We start from the raw sequence: 21,470 nt of genomic DNA on the forward strand, positions 1-21,470 counted from the left end.
AACTTTACTATAGTAATAGTTACTGTGTGTTATACCTACTTTCTGTGTGCTAGGCCCTGTGGTAAGCAATCGTGTATATTCTTAATCTTGAAACTAATCTTGACAAGTCTATCAGGTTACTTAACCACAATTTCAGTATCCAAAAAGCTCTGAAAACTGAACTTATTGTTATTTTTTTGGTGGCAAAACCTAACCTGATTAAAATCATGAGCAGATATTGTATCCCTGTATCCCATTTAGTGTGAATGTTCTTTCTGTCTCACTGCTGAAATACTCATATACTTAAGGGTAGGGTGCTTGTTATCTTTTGAAAACTGGAACAATTCTGAATTCTGAAGCCTGTCCACCTCCATGGGGTTCAGAAAAGAGCATGTGGACTGGTTAACTCCTCCCCGTTAGTGGGGACACGGAGGGGAGGCAGCAGCAGGGGTTAAGAACCTGGCTTTGGGCCGACTGCCTGGATTCCTGCCTCGGTTCTACTGCTCACCAGCTGTGAGGTCCTGGGGAGGCCATGCCCCTCTGTCACGGCAATTAAATCAATTGGTGTAAACAATGAGTGCGTATTTAGAATAGTGCTTGGCATGTAGTGCCATATAGGTGTCAACTGTTACCTTTATGAAGTAGCTGTTGGGTGGCAGAACGAAGATGAACACGGCACTGTGATGGTCGCCTAAGTGGGCTTGCTTGAATAGCCCCTCAGCCTGAATGTGTTGTGGCCTGCAGTGTGGCCTGCATCTTAGGTACCCTGAAAGCACCTGTGGAAGCTTCAGGTCATACTGGTGAGGTGTAACGGTCCCCTTTTAATAAGGTAGGATGGTATTTATATTTCACTAGGGAATGAGGTAACTAGGAGTTGTTTTCAGAGTCTGTTGTTCAGAGTTGTTTCAGATGCTGGGGGGTGTGTCTCGTCTTTCCATCCCAGTAATCCCCTGCCGCAGATCAGGCGGCTTGTGAGGAAATACGGGCTTTGTCCAGAGAAGAAAGTTACAGTCTCATTAGGGAAATTTAGTCCTTGTAGTCTCTCTGCTTCTTATCTGCTTTTAAAACAGAATTGAAAAGGGCTAACCTTTGAGAATGACACATATCAAAGTTAGGGAAAGGAGAATGTTTTTGTGTTCTTTGTACATATTAAATGATGGGGCCAGGCTGGTATACCTGAGCTTCAGTTTTTAGTAGAGTGATTTACACCGTTGGTCCCATCACTATACAATCAGAAGCCTTCACTGGCCTTGTCTTGTTAAGACTAGTATTCTCCATCCACCACGCTCCACCCAGCCCTCCCTTATGCACTCACCAGCACGTCCTCTTTTTCTGCCAGATGGATGCTCTGTTTTATTTGCTTGTTGAAGTGAATCCGTACTTGTCTTCCCTGGAGGAAGGAATCGGGTTGCTGCATCTTTCCCCTCCTCGTTGGATTTTTACCACACCTGCTCAGTGTTTCACTCTTTTGAACCAACTTAAATGGGTCACCAACATTCAGAAATGGGAAACCACTCTCCACCACTCTTATTTTGCTTTTCACTTCACTTAAATCATCCCGGTTTCCTGCAAAGCTCACTGCTTAGTCACTAATCCCCATTGCTCTCCATCCCTCTAGTCTGTAGCTTCTTTCCGCAGTGACTACAGCATTCTGGTCTCACCTACTGAAGTTGGGTCCTAGGACTGGGACCTAGTTTTATCCTGACTAATTAGGGTACTTGTATTTGAATATAGATTTTGTGCTTAGTGGTCCTTGGGGTGAGTTGTTGGCACTTATGCTTAAGTAGAACAGATTTTCTTTTTTATATACTTTAAAGTTTTGATGGAACTGAGTATAAACTAAGATTAAGATTATACTGTTTAGAATAAATAGTTTTTAAAACTATTTTGAAATAATTTCAAAGCAGAAAACTCAAACTCTTTAGATTCATTAATTTTCAACATTTTGATATATTTGCTTTATCATTCTTTATGTGAACACATTTTTTCCCTTGAACTATTTGCCAGTAGGTTACATACATGATTCTCCTTTACCCCTTAACACTTGAGCATGTATTTCCTAAGATCAAAGATACTCCCGTACATAACCACAAGATGGTTTTCAAATTCTGGAAATGTTGTTAAGAGAACTTTTATTTGTCTAGTGACTCATATTTCATTATTTTATCAGTTTTGCCAAAAATGTCCTCCAGTGAATGACCATGTATGGCACTTAGTTGCAGTATGACATAGGATGTAAGTATATAATAGAGACTCGATTTAGGTTTGTCTGGTACTTGCTCAGGAGAGGCTCAGGTTAAACCGGCGGTGTTGTGAGCTCAGGTACCACACCTGCAGGCGTGTGGTAGTCATGTGCCCTCACCGCTGATGTCCACTTGGATCCTCCCTCAGCTCAGGGTGTTGTCCTCTTATTCTCCAGTGTAATTACTGTTTCCCTTGTGCTAATGATTCCTTTACTACCATGAAAATAAACTGCTCTCATCAAACTTACCCCTCTACATTAGATAGATATACAATTAAAGACTTTTTTCAATTGTGGTAAAAAAAAATACATAGAATATACCATCTTAATCATTTTAAGTGCATATAGTTCAGCAGTGTTAAGTACATTCACATTGTTGTGAGGCAGATCTCCAGAAATTTTTTATCTTGTAGAACTAAAACTATACTCATTAAACAACTGCCAATTTTCCCTCCCAAGGCCCCGGCAACATCCATTCTACTTTTTTTTTGTTTTGAAGAAAAACTTTAATTGCTGTTGCAAACATCTGTATGAAGCAGAAATTGGTTTTAATATCCATTCTACTTTTTATTTCTATGAATTCCACTACTTTAGATGTATAAATGGAATCTTAATTTCACTTAGCACATTTTCAAGGTTCACCGTGTTGTAGCACATGACAGAATTTCCTTTTTGAGGCTGAATAATATTGCATTGTCTGTATGTACCACATTTTGTTTATCCATTTGTTGATAGGCATTTGGGTTGTTCCCATCCACCTTTTGGCTGTTGTGAATTGCTGCTGTGTACATGAGTGTGCGATATCTCTTTGAGCCCTTGTTCTGAATTGTTTTGGATATATACCCAGAAGTGGGTCTGCTAGGTTGTATTGAATTTTTTGAGGCATAGACGTACATTTTTACTTACAAAATTTTCTATTGCATGTAGCTGACTATTTTATTTGTCCTGAGATTAAACTTTGACATAATAACCAGTCTCAGATGCAATGTGAACCAGAGTAAGCTTGCTTCACTTTTCCCTGGTTTATGATTTAACCTGTTGCTAATTCAAGGAAGGAGACAGTTTCTGAAAACTTCTGGTTGAAATGAAATAATCTAGGTATTAATTGCATATAATTTTTTCCTATCATTCTTTTAGAGAATGGAATTCTAGGGGGGAGAGGAGTCTTGGTCTTTGTTGATCTATTTATTAGGGAGGTTTGGTACAGACAGAACACTGGGGCCTGTCTCAACTCTTTTTTTTTTTCCCAACTAACCCTCTTGAACTTATTTTCTGAGCATTTGCTTCACATTTACATCAGCTGAAGATTCTTAATTTTCTCTTGCCTTAACACAAAATAACTAATTAAGCCTCAGTATTCTCCCTCCTCAAAATTTTGGCAGTCATTACTCTTAAATTGTTAAGATGATAGCTAGGTTTAAAACTTTTCATAGATTCATAGATTCACAGGAATTTGCAAAGATAGTCCAGAGAGGTCTCTCGTACCTTTTACCTAGTTTTCCCCTGAAGCTATTTTTAATTAAGCCATAAGCCTGAATATTTTTCCTTTAGAATTTTTGGGTAGTGGTTACAGAAGACTGTGAGTGGGTAAGGGCTGGAATGAGTCACTAATACAGTAATAAATACCCTCATAAAGCACAAAGAAGGGGAGGGGCAAGAGGAGAGAGATTTGAGTCTTATTACTCAACTCCTGAAGTATTTGTAAAGAGTTCTTATAGAAGAAACAGAAACAGTAGATACTAGTCAGCCTTCTATGGGACATAAATATCTTCACCTTAGAAAAAGCTAAAGCAGACGTGCTTGCTGAAAATTCAGATCCAGGGTTCCAGCCTAGAAGTCTTAACCTTTCAGTCTTGGGGCAGGGCTTAAGAATCTCCATTTTCAATCACCACTGAGTGTTGTGTTGCAGATTCCTACCGACTATACTTGAGAAATTACATTTTAGGATTTTTAAGAGACCATAGTTTTGTTGCTACTTTATATTCTTATTAAGGTTACGGTTTCATAAGTCAAACTTGAGCATAGTTACACATGTACTTTACCTATGGACCCATACCCATACACACACACACACACACACACACACACGTGAAACAGATTCACTGCAGTCACATATATTTACACTCTGATTTATTGAAATCACAGTTGTGACCCCTGAAATTGAGTCGCCATGCCCTGTTTGAAAACATGGCTCTGGTACTAAGTATTGTCCATGGATGAGTAACAGCATGATGGCTGAGATGGAGGAGGACATTGATTCCTTTTCCTCTTTATCTTTTTGGTTCCTTTGAGGAAGTTTTATTATTACTTCAAAATATTTTCCTGCTTTTGCCAATTTAGCCCCCACATTTACCAGTTTGGCGGTTTTTTGTTTTTTTTGTTTTTTGTTTTTTTTTTGTTTTCATTTTCTTTTGATGCCTGCGCACTTAAGTGCCTCTCTGCTATTAAAAACATGTGATGCTTGTTTTTTTTTCTTTTTATTATTTTTATTGAAGTATAGTCGATTTACAATGTTGTGTTAATTTCTGGTATACAGCACAGTGAGTCATTCGTACATATATATATTCCTTTTCGTATTCTCTTTCATTAATGCTTGTATTTTATATACTTAAGAGGGTAAGGCAAGGGAGAAAACCCCAGAAGTGAAATTAATGTTCTCATTAGACTCCATGAGGGTAAACAGAATCAGATTCCCCAGCTTGTTTGATATAAACAGCTTTAAAATAATTGGCTGGAGAGGGGAAGGTGTAGCTCAGTGGTAGAGCACGTGCTTAGCATGCACAAGGTACTAGATTCAACCCCCAGTTCCTCCATTAAATAAACAGACAAACAAACAAACCGAATCCCCTCCCCCACCAATTGGCTGGATCATCCTCACATTGCAATCATAAATTAGAGGTATAGAAAGGACCCCAAACTTTGGTAAATTATTAGTTGAAAATAAGATCAGATTACTTAAATGAAGTAAATTAAGTGAAGTAAAGTTTAGCCAAGAAAAACGGCTAACATTGGCCTATGAATCCTCACCTGAATTCTTTAAGGTATGAAATATTGTTACTCCATTTTACACATGCGAAGACTGAATTTAGAGAGGTTTAGTGATGCCCAAGGATACAGTCGGTAAAGGACAACTGTGAAACTTCCCCTCAAATTGCAGTTTAGTTATTCCTAATAAAATGAGGGAAATTTGTTCTCTGTTCAGTTATGGGAACAGCATGTGAAAATGTAATGGGGCAAATTGATGGCTCCTTGTACAAGTTAGAAAATTTTATTGGTAATACAAATAGTGGTCTCTCCTGAGATGAATTAATACTGTTTTATGTAGCTCTATGTTAAAACACAAAAATAACCTTTCTTTTCCTGTCATCTTGAAAAAGTGGTTATAAGAGAAGACTAAATGCTCCTAGTCCCTTGCAATTAAGTAGCCAGGAAGCAAATATTTAGGTACCAGATGATATTGTGGAATAAAAAGTAACTTTTTTGCAAAGTCTGATACAGTGAGGAGTGTGTTCTTACTTGTGGATTAGCCCAGACCCAAACTTGCCGTGCCCTAGGTAAAGAAGGCTTTCCTCTTCCTTTGTTGTTGTATTTGCTAAAAGTTGTTGGTTTGTGGTAGCCAAGGTAACAAAAGACTTCAGAAGGAAAACCCTTTAGACATTGGAACCATATATTGGAACCAGGTATACAGGTGCTGGCTCTTCCTGTACACCTGAGTTTAGGGGTGTCTGCAGCCCTAGAAACTTAATCTTAAAATTCTTCCCAACAAAGATATTCTGTACCTTTTTGGGGCTACAAGGACATTTTAGAGAATCTGAGAACCAAGACTCATCCTCCAGAAAAACAGACCTGTACAAAACATTTGCATCTAGTAGTGTCAGGTTCTACCTGACTGCTTGAAGCCAAGCCTTGGGTCTAAGCATCTCTGCCTTGAAGGATTGGCGTTAGAATTATATTGTGTTAAATATTGTTTGAATCAAGTAGTGCTCAAAATTGACATGTACTTGAGATTATTTGCTAGTGTAATTTTGTTTTTATGTGTGGGAATCTGAGCACAGCAAGTTTAGATTTAAGGGGGTCTTGATGTTTAGCCCAGACAGGTTAAACCACAGTTATTGCTAAATCTACATGAGAAACAAGGTTATTGACCCGTTTTATTAGAAACTGAGGCTTGTAAAGATTTGTGTTCTGAGGCAGTGCTTTGCAAACTGGGTCTGGACCTGTAAGGGAGTCTTAAAATCCATTTAGTGCATTTGGCTAGCATCAAAACAAATGAAAATAGACTACAGTAGGAAAAAAAATCATTCCGTATCACATAATATAAGGTCACGTATTTAGTGAAACCTTTGCTTAGGTGTGTATTTATATATGTACATGTACATGCATGTATAATATACATAAACATTTTTATTGCATTGCAATGTGAAATATATATATATCTTTTTGGTTCCTAAGTTTTATTCCAGAACTTATACAAAATATTCCAGATAATTATGTTTTAATCCTCATCTTCCTCCTCTTATTCATCTTGATTGATCTGAAAGTAACGCAATTTTTAACTCTCTCTGCTGTTAGCAACTACGTGCAACCAATCACATAGATTATTCTTCAGATATTTTTTGGTGAGATATTTCAGATAACTTTTGGAAAAAGGCACCTCAGAAGTTACAGTAATCTTGCTTTTGCTTCTCTCGATTGTTACAACAACTCCACTGAGATTTCCAGGTTTTCCATTCACTTTGATTCTCTCCTATAGAAACTGCTCAAAGTTGGCAGCATCCATGATTCTCTCTTCTACAGGGTGGGTGCAGTCCAGGGTAAAAGCTACAGAACCTGATTCTTTTTTTTGCCCCCCTCCGCCACAAGCTTTTTCACAGGTGCCATGGCGGCAGCGGAGGCAGAAAGGAAAATATTTCTTAATATATGATGTGATTTTAAAAAGTTACAAAGTCACAGTTTTATGTCTGTCTGCTTTTGAGGTAGTTTGAGTATCTGAATTTCTAATATTTTTGTGGGTTTTTCTTCAGGGGCAGATGTGGGGTGGATTAGGGCTTAAGAATTAGGGCAAAAGAGTAAAGGAACAAATGTCTTTGAATCTTGAGTGTTTAAATAATAAAGTTGAGATGGGATTTTACTGTTTTCAGTAGTTTTGGGTAGTTAAGGCTGAATTTGTTTTGTGAAGCTTTTGAAAGCTATTATAACCAGAGGAAGATGTGTAATAAATTTATAGTTGGATTTATTGGACATGTTGTCTGTAGCTGAGCGAATGTTAAATGACTTAATATCAGGTTATCTGATAGAACATTCTTTCTGATTCAAGACTGGAAAGATCTGTTTTAAATAACGTCAGCTATTCTGGCATTGCTTAGAGCCACTATCTGAGTATTTCTCATTGTGTTTATACGTAAAATGCAGGACCAGTGAAAAAGTGGGGAGGGCGTTGGGACTTGTGCAGGGAGGCCGTCTGTAGGTTTTTGGTTTTGCTTTTTAATGTGAAATAGTTTTCAGGAAAGGTCATACCAATAAACATTAGGTGGTGTTTCAAAAAAAACTGCACTATAGACATAAGGTAATGGCTTCTTTTTTTCCTTTCATTTCTTTCAAAGGTTTGGGCCCCATGGGATTCCTGTGACAGTATTTCCCAAGAGGGAATACAAGGATAAACCTGAAGCCATGCAGCTCCAAAGTCATACATTCCAAGAAGGAACAGAGGTGAAGCGTGAAGTGAATGGTGCTGTTCCCGATGACCCTTCTCCTGTCCCACCTCCCGAGCTGAACTTGGCTGAACGCCTGTGGACTTCCAAACCACCACCTCTCTTCCATGAAGGAGCACCTTATCCTCCCCCTTTGTTTATCAGGGACACATATAACCAATCAATACCTCAGCCGCCGCCTCGGAAAATTAAGCGACCCAAACGAAAAATGTACAGGGAAGAACCTACTTCAATAATGAATGCTATTAAATTACGGCCCAGGCAAGTCTTATGTGACAAATGTAAAAACAGTGTTGTTGCTGAAAAAAAAGAAACCAGAAAAGGTGGTAGTGCGAGTGACTCTTACAAATACGAAGATAAAAAACGGAGAAATGAAAGTGTAACTACTGTGAACAAAAAACTGAAAACTGACCATAAGGTGGACGGGAAAAACCAAAATGAAAGCCAGAAAAGAAACGCTGTGGTGAAGGTTTCAAATATTGCTCACAGCAGAGGCAGAGTAGTCAAAGTTTCTGCTCAGGCAAATACATCAAAAGCTCAGTTAAGTACGAAAAAAGTGCTCCAGAGCAAGAACATGGATCACGCGAAGGCTCGGGAAGTGCTGAAAATTGCCAAAGAAAAGGCACAGAAGAAGCAAAGTGAAACCTCTACGTCCAAAAACGCACATTCAAAAGTCCATTTCACACGTCGGTATCAGAATCCTAGCTCAGGGTCCCTTCCACCCCGGGTCCGCTTAAAACCGCAGAGGTACAGGAATGAAGAGAACGACTCTTCCCTGAAGACAGGGCTGGAGAAAATGCGGAGCGGCAAGATGGCGCCCAAGCCCCAGTCCCGCTGCACCTCCACCCGCTCAGCAGGTGAGGCCCCTTCAGAAAATCAGAGCCCCTCCAAAGGCCCTGAAGAGGCCAGCAGTGAGGTTCAGGACACAGCTGAAGTGCCGGTGCCTGGGGAGCAGGATGAACCGCAGACACTGGGCAAAAAGGGCAGCAAAGGCGAGCTCTCTGTTTACATGCCCCTAAATCAGAAGAAGTCTGACTCTTCCAGTGCGTCAGTGTGTAGCGTTGATAGCACAGATGACCTGAAGTCCTCCAACTCTGAGTGTAGCTCTTCCGAGAGCTTTGATTGTCCTCCAGGCTGTATGCACGCACCTTCCACCTCCTCCACTTCCTCCTCTTCAAAGGAAGAGAAAAAGCTCAGTAATTCCTTGAAAATGAAAGTCTTTTCCAAAAACGTCTCTAAATGTGTCACACCAGATGGCAGGACCATATGCGTAGGGGACATTGTTTGGGCCAAGATATATGGCTTCCCTTGGTGGCCAGCCCGTATTCTCACTATAACTGTGAGCCGGAAAGATAATGGCCTCCTAGTCCGACAGGAGGCCCGTATTTCATGGTTCGGGTCTCCAACAACATCTTTCCTGGCTCTTTCGCAACTCTCCCCCTTTTTAGAAAACTTCCAGTCACGCTTTAATAAGAAGAGAAAGGGCCTGTACCGCAAGGCCATCACAGAGGCAGCCAAGGCTGCCAAGCAGCTGACCCCTGAGGTGCGGGCTCTGTTGACACAGTTTGAAACGTGAGCACGGACAGTAAGGTAGGCAAGAACCTCTGGGAGGCGCCACAGAGTCTCTAGTCTAGCGAAGAGTGACTTCTATGAAACAGCATGGCCCAACTGGAGAGAGAAATTGCACTCAGTTGGCTGCTTTTTTGTACTTAACCTTATAGCCATTTTTAGACCGAGAAGCTTGAACTGAACAAGCAATCAAATTTTGTCTTAAGGAAGTGAGATTTTAGCATATTCAGTTTTGAAGTCTAAAACCATCTCAAGGCATAGGAGCCATAGCCTCAACTGAAAATGAATTTTTGCAGGGACTGTTAATTGCCATTTGTACCTAGTACTGTGTGTACGTGTGTTCATATATATACACACACACACGTGCGTGTATATGCATGTGTATATACACAGGTGCACACATATAAAATATAGCCTGTCACTGTGTGACAACAGGTTGCATATTTGGGGTCATAGTAAGGGCTGGTGAGCTGGGGGAACGGTGTGGATATTTAAGGACTACTTGTCTCTTAGTTAGTGAACACTTAGTCTTTCTACGTGCATAATGGCACAGCGTTTGACACTCGGGTGTTTGGCGAGCTGAGATGCTTGCTGTTGAGTTTCAGACTGGGCAGATAGCCCGGTATTTGGGATTAAGACTGTTAAGGCTGGGTAGGTTTGAATCATCACTCTCTCTCTTTTGTCCAATGGGGACTTAACAAAAACTTTCAGACTTCACGGTTTGGGAGTTCAGATAGGTTTGTCTTTGGTTGTGTAAATAGTTGATTGCTAAATCTGGTCAGATTTCTCCTGACTGACTGGCTGTTCCTAAATTCTTAGGATACATCCTGGTAAATTACACTTTGTGAATTAATTGTTATATGTGTAATTGTTGCATTTTGGATGTGTACCTAGTTTGATAATTTTTAAAAAAATATTTCCATTTAAGGTATCTGTTTGCAGGTCAGAAAATGAGAAACTGTAATTGTGTAATGCTCTGAAATGTAAAAAAAAAAACAAGCTGTAAATAAAATCAACTAAATCCAAATTATTTGTGTGTGTTTCTCAAAAAGCCTTGAAAAATTTCAAGATGGTAGAAAACTATACTTTGTAATAGTGTATAGAGGAGGTGAAAAATCACTTTTTCCTATTTGCCCTATCAGGGAATGTATAATGAGTGTAGATAAAATTCAAGTAAGTGATTAATCAGTATATTGTAAAAATGAGGCTTTGTAGTAGAGGTCTGATATGCTTCTAGATTTGAGGCCCTGCTCCCACTTTCTCATAAATGCATGGGTTTTAATTTTTTCAATCTAATTTTTTTCAAATGACTTTTTTCATTAAAAATTTTTTAGCCATAATAATTAATTTTCACCATATAGTTTTTTTTTTAACATTTGCGTAGATAGAACCAGTCTCTTTTCTGCTTGGTATTCTGCCTCAGGTATCATTGCTTTTGGGGCCCATAACTTAGCCGACATGGTTCATCTGTCCCTAAGATTTGAGTTCTTACTTACCATTTTTAGCTTTGTATTGTTGGTGAAAATTCTGATGGATTGCCTGTGGAGGCACTTTTGTCCCAAGATTTTTTAAGTTGCTTTCATATTTTTTTGTGTCTAAATTTTTAAATTTGGTATGTCAGCTTGACACTTGGAAACTTAGGACTTTCAAAGAGAGCAAATTTTTGTGGATTTCTAGGTAAGCCAATTTGAAATCTCAGTTACTGTGGAATTAAATAAGAAAATGGAGATAGAAAATCAATAGTCTTCTGTCAGCTTCCTTAAGGTCACGGGCTTCTGTGACTATGTACGAGTTTCTGCAAAAGCAAGTAGAATGTCTTCTGGGGAACTCAGTCAATGCTTTTTGATTATAATAAACACACAATTAAAAAAAGATGTTTCACCTGAATAGAACATATTCTTTCCTGCAAACAGAAACAACTATACTATCTTAAAAATTCTTTGATTATAATAGGTTGAAAGATGCTCAGTGTGATTGAGGGGGTCTTAAAGAGTTTTCCAAGTATTTGTTTCAGATTAACGAATTTATTCACTTAGATATTTTTGAAAGTTTGAAATCTAAGGTTCAGAAAGATTTAAACGAGGCAGAGCAAAAAGTTAAAATATGTAATTCCAAGGTTTTGTGTAACGATCCAGGTGAGTTTTCTGTTAACATAGTGGTTTTGACAGTGATTATTACATAGTCAAGTGGTTGGACATACATGCTCTGGTGGCATAAACCAAATTTGATTTGTTTCAGAAGCCATGGGAAAGAAGAAAAAATAGTAAAATCATGATTGTTGAGTACAAAAGGAACAATTTGATACAGTCCATACTTCTAAGGAAAAAGTTGAAGCATAATCACAAATGTGCACCATCTCTAATTATGCCAAATAATCCCTCAGTTTCAAACCAGCAGTCTGGCATATTTCATCTGAAGTTTCAATAGGGAAAAAAGTTTTAAAGAATTTCTCTAATCTTCAGATGAACTATGTATTCTTAACACGAATCCAGTTGCTGCAAACAGAATGATGTTTTATTCAAATAGAAGTTTCTTAAGTAGCTGAGATACAGTTGTCCAGTATCTACTGTGGATGGACATAGAGATGAAGTGGGTAATTGCAGCCATTTTTCTTTTACATTCCTCTAAGGAAAAAAAAAAGCACTCCTTATATGGACATAACCAAATGGGCAATTTTTTTCTTTCTTGTAGAGAGAAAACTAGGCTTAAGCCAAATGTCTAGCGGTCTAAGAAAAGTGGCGAGAACCGGATTAGCAAGGGGGAGAAACGAAGGGAAGAAAGAACTGAAAGCTGAAGAGATCTTTATTTCTAGACGTCTTCAGGAATGTAAAGCGTCAGTGTTTTTCCCTTTTAGTTTTCTAGAACTTATAGACCCCAAAGAGTCTGGTCTATAAACCTGGGGCTCTTTAGATGTGGAACCAGAGACCTAAAAGAGCAGAGAAACAAAGTCAGGTTCGCTAGTCTGACGCCCATTTGCAAGACGATGATGGTGTGTCCTGCCCAACTTGGTTTTGATGGGAAAAATCTGTAAGTAATTTTAGATTGTTACCAAGAAAAGACAGGACAGACAGAAATACAGATAGGAGGGTGGACTCGAGGCAAAGGATGTGGACCTTAACTAAAATCAGCTAAATCAGTGTATATCTTCATTAGCGGGTCAGTTTCTAATTTACAAGATACTGAGTTGCAACCCTATTTGAGTAGGTTGTCTGCACTGTTGGTTACGTGGAAGAAAAGGTACACATTTCCATTTATAGACATACATTCTTTTATGTAGAGTAGCTGAGTTGGGAATTGGAAATTCCTTAAGAAACCTATAATTTGGATCTAAAATTAGATTTTCCCTTTTAAGTTGTGAATTTTTTCTACAGTTTGTGCTACACTGGTTCACATTTGTTGCTTCTATAGATCAGAGAAGAGACTGGCAAATGTCTAGAAAAGTGGATAATGTTTTAAGTCAGGACATTGTTTTGATTTTGGGCCCAGTGATGGCCTCCAGTAGGGAATTTGCCAGAGAGAATTCTGAAGACCCAATTTCTAAGTTGGGACAAATTTAGTGTTTGCTTTGGGATTGTACTAATATGGTTGCTATTAAAACAATCTCTAATTGAGATGCTTGCTGGAGGGAATTCAGAAATAGAACGGGAGGCTGGTGCCATGCCAACTGCCAGGAGAAGTCAGACAGCTCGGCTGCCTTAATTACTTCTACCTGCTTCTGACTTGGTTACGAGGCTCTTCACAGTCTGTATTTACAGTTCATGTCCACTTACTACACTGCTTCATTCAACAAAGAGTGAACAGAATTAAAAGCTGAAAGCGTTAGCAATTCCAGTCGTAGGGGTCTGGACGATCTGCAGAGTTTGTTTTCCAGGAAGCCTTGGGGTCTTTGCCATGGACACTAAAGGTAGACGAGAAACAGCTCAACTCTTTCTTGCTTAATCTTTTCTCAAGTAAGAGACTTCACATTTATAGACTCAAACAGGTTTTTTTTTTTCCTTTTTCTTTTTTTCTTTTTACTTTCCTTCTGACGAGGTGGAAATCATTATTTCCTTCATGTTAGTAGAGCACTGTAATTTGCTGGTTTGGCTTTTTTTTTTTTTTTGTATTTAAAAATTGTCGCTTAATATACCAAACACAAAATTTACCATTTAAGCCATTTTTTAAAGTGTACAGGTGTGTGGCATTAAGCACCTCCACATTGTTGGGTAGTTGGCACTGCCATCCATTTGTAATTTGGTTTTTGATAGAAATCTTTTAAGTTTGGATAGGACTGTCCTCGAAGGTGTTTGGAAATTCGGTCACAGGCGTGTCTGTCTTGGTCTAGCACCGTGATTGGCACGTGGTGCTGGAAGCCTGGTTTCCTGCAGTGCTTTGCAGTCAGCACTGCGGCTGACGATTCCGCGTCCTTAACGACTCACCGCCTCCTGGTGACAGTCTTAGGCCAGTTAGTATGACTGCATTTACCTATTAAGTGCTCCTAAGAGTAGGTTTTAGGGTAAAACCGTTACTTCCTAGTGACAGAAACAGTTGTTTTGGACAATTTTATGAACGTGGAAGCCGTTTAGATGATTTTCATAATGGAATTTGTTTCCAAAACTTAAAGTATTTACATACCATCACACTCTACCATATTTTTATAATATTCATACCATTTTCCCACTCCTTATGCCAGTACAATCCTTGGAAAATATACACCTTGACATACATGGATAATTCTATTAAAATTGTAAGGTCATTTCGTGTACCATACTTTGGTAGGAAATACTGAAATAATTTACCTTTTTCTTTTTTTAAGGTTTTTTTTGGTGGGGGGAGGTAATTAGGTTTATTTATTTATTTGCACTTTTTGAGGGAGGTACTGGGGATTGAACCCAGAACCTCATGCATGCGAGGCCACACGCTCTACCACTGAGCTGTACCCTCCCCTCAGTTTACTTTTATATTGTTCCTTTAAATCCATTTTGGATAGACTGAGTCAAATTTTAGTGCATCTAAATAATCTCTGGAAAAAAACTGCCAAACTTGAATTTTTTTCTCATAGAGCCTATGTTATGCTGGCATAAATTAAAGATTTGTCATGGGGACATGTAAAGGAAAAAAAGAAATTCTCATTCTTCAACTCAGTAAATTACATGGCTGTAGTATAGATGTCATCTAACTTGTGGGCCTTCTTTTGTTGGACACTTCGGCTTATAAAACAATTTCATAAAACTTTGTTGAAAACTGACCAGTTTTTCTGGAAATTTTTCTTAAAACTTGGTTTAAACATGAATTAAATATTTTTTCTTTAAATTCCTGATTATTTTTGTAAGGGCTCCTGAAAAAGAAGTTTAAAACACAGCTATTATTTAAATATGGAATTTTCCTTGTATCATAAGGATGTGACGGTTAACCTCCTTTTCATTGCACTAGAATCATAGAAATCTTTCCAGAAACCTGATTTAAAACTCCTTATAATTTTTTCTGTCCTAGTGCGGGTATCTAGAAGGGAAACCAGATACTCCATAGCCAGAGTGTTAAGGCTGTGTCATCATCAAATGTTTTTCCTTTTCATGTAAACTAAAAGGCTTGTAATTATAACGTATCAAGTTTTAGCGAGGGCTTGTGTTTTGGTTTTTAAGTAGGATAATTTTATAACTCGGTGTCCCTCACTTAGTTCTCTGTGGCACAAAGATTCACTTAAAAGCTACTGAAAAAGCTGGGGAGGAGTAACCTCCCCCCCCAGGTAAAATGGCAGGTGTCTTTGCCTGCCTGGGGAGACTTTTTGTGGAAGTGAGAGAGGATCACCCCGTGTAAACGACAGAAATGGGTGGGGAGGAGGATAACTTGCCAGTGATGCAGGTGAGCAGGCGCACTCGTTAACATTTTTGCACAAACAGTGCTCAGTGTCCGTCTTACTGAGCAGAGTCCTTCTGTTCCACTTTTCAGGCACGTGGCGGAAAGGATAGGCTCTTGAGCCAGATTTCCTAGTTTCAAAGTCTGACTTGGATCTGCCACTCACGAGCTGTGTGGTCTTAGGCAGGTTACCTCCATGTCATCATCCGTGACGTGGGCGAGGGTAATAGCACCTCCTCGGAAGGTAACGGAGAGTTTAAATGATGATGAAAGCGACACTGTCTGGCGCAGGACTGAACTACTTGCTGTCATGACCACAGCTGCCACTTGCCGTACGCGGCACAAAAGCTTCCTTCGGGTAGCTTTTGGTAGTGTCTGTCTGCAGCGTACACTCAGTGTAAATGAAAAACAAGCTGTAGCACTGTTATTCTTACCTGAAAATTCCACCAGGCATTTGTGGAGGGTGCCTGGGGGTTTATGGTGAGGGGAGAAGTGCATTCAAATATTTCAACTTTTGCGTGAGGAAGAGTAATTCCATCGATGCAGACATTCAGGTACTGACTACCAGTCCCCATCCTCGAAGCCTGGCGCACCCACATCCTCTCAAAGGCGTGAGCGGTGTCTGAGCCGGTGGGGCCCGTGGAGAGGCCCCGAGGCATTTCTAAAGGTACCAGAGGCACAGGGCTGTACCTGGCAGCTTTGGCGTGGTGACAAGTAGCTGGTTTGTACGGGTGCTGTTTCCTGGAACCTGGTGTTTTATTATTTCAGTATTTTGCCAAAAGGTGAAAAAGTGGACATTAATTGGAACATTCCTTTTTATTGCCACTGGTATGATTGCATAGCAGATGGTGTCCCATTTCTAGGAGGGAAATACCTCACATTCCAAGGCCTTGATCTGTGCGCGCCGTGGCCGTATTTTCCAGGGGGTGGTCATTTCTACCCATAGCTCGTTTTTGACGTGCGGCCGATTACAAATCAAGGATTTCCCCTTGCAGCTTCATTTTCAGGAGGGACTCTGGCAGTGGCACGTCTCGGTGTGAGTTCTGGTATGCTGGAAAGAACTTTGTGCAGTTGGTCTAAAACCCTAGAAAAAGAACTGGTTACAGAAATAGCACGAAGGCTAGAAAAACAGGGTGTCTCTTGTGAAATGAGGTGCGATCGATGCTTCCCTCCTTGGTCATGTGTTGTGCTGCGCTGGGTTAAGAGAATCTTTATATTGCATGTTCAGCGAGACAAGGCAAGAGGTATATGTACGTGATTTCAATTCTTTAGTTTTTAATTCTGGGCTTTGCACTAAGGCTGTGACCTCTTCTACTTCGTTCATGCTCTAAAGGGGAGACTGAATGCTGACTCACTCTGTTGTGATTTGCCCTTTAAATCTCTGCTGCCTCCCAGGAATGGTGGCCATTGCTGCATGTAAGCTTTCTTTTAAAGGACAGAATAAGTAACTTCCAGGGAAATTGCTGCCTTTCATGAGGGTAGCCTTCCTTTTACCGCCTCACTGCCAGGGCTCCCTGGCTCTTCCTCATGGATCCTGTTCGTTTCTAAAGAAGAATCTTGAGACCCTTAAAAGCACTGAAGGGAAGTTCACCTCAAACATGAGTGCAGAAGACGCGCGGGCCCGGCTCTGTGGCCGGAGCCCTCACGTGCTAATGTTCTACACGGCATTTCTGGGCACTGGGTGGGGAGCTGCACAGGGAAGTAAGATTCTCTGATGCACCGTCTTGACTCTCCTCTTGCCTAGAACTGAAAAGGAGAGCCTTTAGAATGGTTGCTGAAACCCAGGTTTTACCGATGGAGGGCGAGGTTCAAAAGATAAATTCTTGTGCATTCATGTTCGTTTTTCTTGTGTGATTGCTGTTGGGTTATAGCTAAGAGTATATTTAAGTTTTGCCATGAACAAAAGGGTAAATAACCTCATTTAAAAAAATTGTTCTCTGAATTAAATTCAGAAGTAATCATTTGTATATAGATCAGTTGTATGAAATTTCCCCTTTTCAGTGTCAGAGAAGCCTTAAGGTTTTGATTGTGTGCTACTGTTTCTAATTTAGCATTTAAAAATATTTTATTATATGGATTGAACATTATCTAAATCAGTGATCCCAGAGTTGACTACGCTGAAGTGGTAATGAGTTGTTCCTTACGCGTTCTGCACTTCAAGCAGGGAAGCAAGGAAACGAGCAAATGGGTTAAACAACACGGCTTCAAGGACAGTCCTTCACTTGAACTGTACTTTGAAGTCTGCGCTGAAAGCCAAAGTGAGAAAGCTTACCTTGTCAAACCTATTTCAAGCAGGTGTTACTTCACAGTAAGTTCAGGTCTGAGTGTTACGCACAGGGGCCACCGGCATTCAAGGAGAAAGGGACGCAGGCAGTTCGCGTCATTCTTCAAAACGGTCTCTGAGCGCACTGATACGGTGCAGATAGGGGTGAGGACTTCGGCCGCTGCTGAATACCGAGCCGATCAGGACTACGCCAGCGCTGGGCTGGGGCCAGGCTAGCACAGATTTTTTGTCAGGAGCATTACGTGTGAGCTAGCGCTGGAGGGCAGCGTCCTGTGAGCCTTAAGGCATTGTGCTGCTCCGCTGACTCGGGCTGGAGCGTGCCCCCTCCTGGCCAAGACTGGTGTGCACACACCCTAAGTCTGTCCCGTTGGCACCAGAGCTTCACGTTTTGTGAGGCCAGCAAGTTATCTAGAAAGAATTCATTATGAAAATTCAGCTGAATTTTGGTCTTATTTTTAAATTTTTTTTTTGTAAAATGGATGAAAAAGAACTCGAATGACTGCTCTATTTTTGTTAACTTGGTTTTTTCTACCATAGGTCTCAACAAATGGCAGCTATTACATCAGACAGTGACGAGTCCTGCTGCTCCCTTACAGTGTCTGACAGACCACTGTGGATTCAGACTGGGAGCATTGAAGTTAACAGTGAGACGGGCAGGTCTGTCTGTGCTAAGCCCTGCCACAGAGTGAAGAGGGCGTCATGTCATCACTCCCGCCCCCGAAGTAGCTCAGGCTAGATGTAAACGAACGCGCTAGTTCTCTTTCCTCCGTTTTCACTGACCTTGGTAGCTGGGTGCGCCTCATGTAAGTGCCAGTTATAGTAAGTGGAATTAACTTTTCATTGCTGTTACCTGCTGTGTGGAAGGAAACCAAAGCCCACCGCCCGTGAGCCTCTGAGCCGGGAGGAGCGGCTCCCAGCGTGGGAGAGGCTGGGGGCGGCCGGCAGGACTCCGTGGGAAGGCAGATAGTGCATTTCTGTCTCATTTCACTACCTCAGTCTTTCTTTGTCACTTTTATATTCATTATTTTAACTTCTTAGATAGTCATTAATGTATGAGAGTATATATATTGTCTCCATAGATATTCTTAGTGAATTAAATCAACCCAAGTCAAGATTCAGAGGGTGGCAAAAAGTAATGCTGAAATGTAGTTGTAATTATTTCTTTAAGCACACTGACTCAGACCTCCTGGGATAACGCCTGGATGGCTTATTCTGGGCTCTTACGTGACAGGGAAGGTTTAGGGGTTTTGCTGTCATTGCTGCTTTGGACTTGGGATCTTTTTGGCTTCCTTGAATGAAGGCCCTTCACCCTCTGGCGTGTGAAGAGCTGTAACTGGGCCGCATCACTGCCCGGGAGCTGAGCCTGCAAGCTGGCTGAGGATGGCACGTTTCGAGTCAGACCTTGAGGCTGGGCTGTTTGGGACTCTTACCTGCACAGGCGTGGTAGCTGCCCTTGTGGTGGTCTCACCATTTTGTTTTCGGCATCTCCCACAAGAATAGTAAGATCTGCGCCCATCCTTGGCTTTCCCGCCAACTTGAACAGGCCTCACTAAGGCTGAAGCCAAAGACTGAGAGTCATAATAAACAGAAGGAAGTGGAATTGCACATGGGATTGGCTGTTGATGTTTTTTCCTTTCAGTTTATAAAATGGTGACATTTACTTCCAAAGTTCTGTGTGAGTCTAAATTTATTAGTAGTATTATATTAGTGTAATATCTTAGTTTTAGAAAATTAACTCTTCCTAGCTCAGTGTCAGATTTTAAAATTGTTAATCATTCTGCTGCTTTAGTGATGAAGGACTGCATTCAGTTTCCATTTTGATGTGTGCAGTATTTACAGCTAGAAGTCACTTTTCATTGCTTAAGAAGAACTGTGCTAGGAAGCCCCGTGAACTTTACAGACCTGGACCCACAAGCGAGTGACGCAGGGCAGCACTGGAAGTTCTGAGTGCCATCAGAGACTGGGGAATGCAGCTCATCTGAAACATTTGAAAGTTAAACACTGGGAGGATGGGGTTGGTTTTTCTTTTTTTCCTTTTTTGCATTGTTTGTTTTGCCTGTTATTTCACTGAAGGTAACCACATCTTTGGTTTAAGAATACATCTGACTGAAAAAAAATCATCCTCTCCACGGGTCACGTCTTCTGGGATTCAAACTCTTATTGGTCCTTAGGCGCCCAGGTTTGCGAGGCGTGACCAGGGACCGTAGAGGGTTTCAGTGGGATTCGTACCACTTCTTGGTATCAGAGGGTGGTCGGTAATGTTGGGCATCCTGGTCATGCTGCTTGGCAGTAAGTTTTACATAAGCCTTGTCCTTTATGAGTGTTCTGCTCAGAGTCCTGCTTTTGGTTGGCGGTGTGGTGCAGAGTGCCTCTGCTGATACTCTGGCTTGCTGGTGTAACGAGGGACACTGTGTAATCCAACCAGTGTGCAGAAACTGCCTTTATAGCAGTTATGCTGCCTTTGGTGCCTTCTAACGTGCCGTGTGTCTCCCTCTGGGGACGCACCCTCCAGCCCCTCTTTTTCGCTCCTGCCCATGTGCAGACAGTGTAACCTGCAGCCGAGTCTGACGCAGCCTGATTTTGTGTAGAACTTTGCTTGCTAGAGGGAGGCTGCTGGTGTGTTTCACAGTCCACACAGCAGCTCAGGCAGCTTCTCATAAACAAATTATTTTACAAAATACGCTCAAGTGCAGATTGACTATGTGAAGGTGACAACCATTTTATTTGTGCTGGAATTTGGCTGGATTACTTCAGAGATAACACGAATGCTTCTGCTGGTTTAGAGCGGTAGTAAGTTGTTTTCTCAAAACGAACACAAAAAAAGCCATTGGTCAAGTTTAACTGATTTAAAAGAAAAAAGTCAGATGTGATCCCACAGTCTATATAGGGCTCAGTTTAAACCAGGACAGCGTCTTCCTCATATAAGTACTTGTGCTTAACTGCATTTTCTTCCTTTTCTTTACTATATTTCAGCACAGAGACATTAGCAGGCCGCTTGTTTCATCGGACCTGTACCACAATGACACAGAACACCTGAGCGTCAGGACTGAAATGAAATTGGAGACTCAGATTTTTAAAGCTGCACTAAGAAGTTAATGTTCAGGCAGTGGTTAAAACCAAGTCTATAATGGGGCACTTGCAAACCGTGCTGTATTAAACTGAAGAAAAGGTATTAGGGGAATATTTTATAAAAAGTAAACTATTGCAATAAGTTATGCATCAGATGAGAAGAGCGATGTGAGATACGCAAAGACCTCTCTCGAATTTTACGTATGAAGAATCACTGACAGTAACTTCTTTTGAACGTGAAGTCCTTTTCAGTACAGCCTTGGACAGGCCTAAAAGGCATGGGATGTTGACAGAAACGCTGAATTATTTGTCATACAAAAACTGCTTTCTCCGAGGTTTATGTTCATTAGTTCAGCTATGAACTAAGATAATTTCTAAAACGGCTCTCCTGTGAAACAGCAATAGTCGCAAACGCCGAGGCCAGTGAGCCCACCAGGGTGTCAGTGGGATCAGCAGGAAAGATGACCGAACATCCTACAGGGATGGCAGTGCCCCACCCCCCACCCCTCCAAGAACATTTGCATCTTTTCTTCAGTGAAGCAGGGCCAGGGCTATATTATCTTAAATACACGTTTGCTTGTTAGATCATATTAAGATGTATTTATTTGCCACCAGTATTTAACGTTTTGTGCACATTTTCATGACTACATTCTTATCTTTCAAATTCTGACTCAAAGTGGATAGGCTAGTGTTGATCTTGGAGTGAAAATATACTGAGAGCGAGTCTTAATCCTACTGCGCTGGAGAGGCGTTTGAGCTTCTCCCTGTCCTTACTGATTTG

The 21,470-nt window shown here is 40.7% G+C and overlaps 1 protein-coding gene and 1 pseudogene across 7 annotated transcripts in view; one reads left to right on the plus strand and one right to left on the minus strand.

Moving 5' to 3' along the window:
- Window positions 1-21,180, plus strand: part of PWWP2A (PWWP domain containing 2A) — a 116,932-nt gene extending 95,752 nt beyond the window's left edge. Inside the window, exons 2-4 of one of the 7 annotated variants that reach the window (XR_012066337.1) lie at window positions 7,825-8,789; window positions 18,158-18,423; window positions 20,594-21,180. Coding sequence is in view for 6 of the 7 variants with exons in the window: in XM_072953169.1 (XP_072809270.1) it covers window positions 7,825-9,508 (1,684 nt within the window). In the remaining variant the exon portion in view is untranslated. Of the gene's footprint in view, window positions 1-7,824; window positions 10,520-12,192; window positions 12,651-18,157; window positions 18,424-20,593 lie in introns of those variants that run through there. The other 6 variants (XM_072953183.1, XM_072953169.1, XM_072953196.1 and 3 more) reach the window with 6 other exon arrangements.
- LOC102544533 (large ribosomal subunit protein eL22 pseudogene) lies at window positions 6,717-7,102 on the minus strand (annotated as a pseudogene).
- Window positions 21,181-21,470: the final 290 nt, after the last annotated feature.

Source organism: Vicugna pacos, chromosome 3 (genome assembly GCF_048564905.1).
Source record: "Vicugna pacos chromosome 3, VicPac4, whole genome shotgun sequence".
Taxonomy (NCBI): Eukaryota; Metazoa; Chordata; class Mammalia; order Artiodactyla; family Camelidae; genus Vicugna; species Vicugna pacos.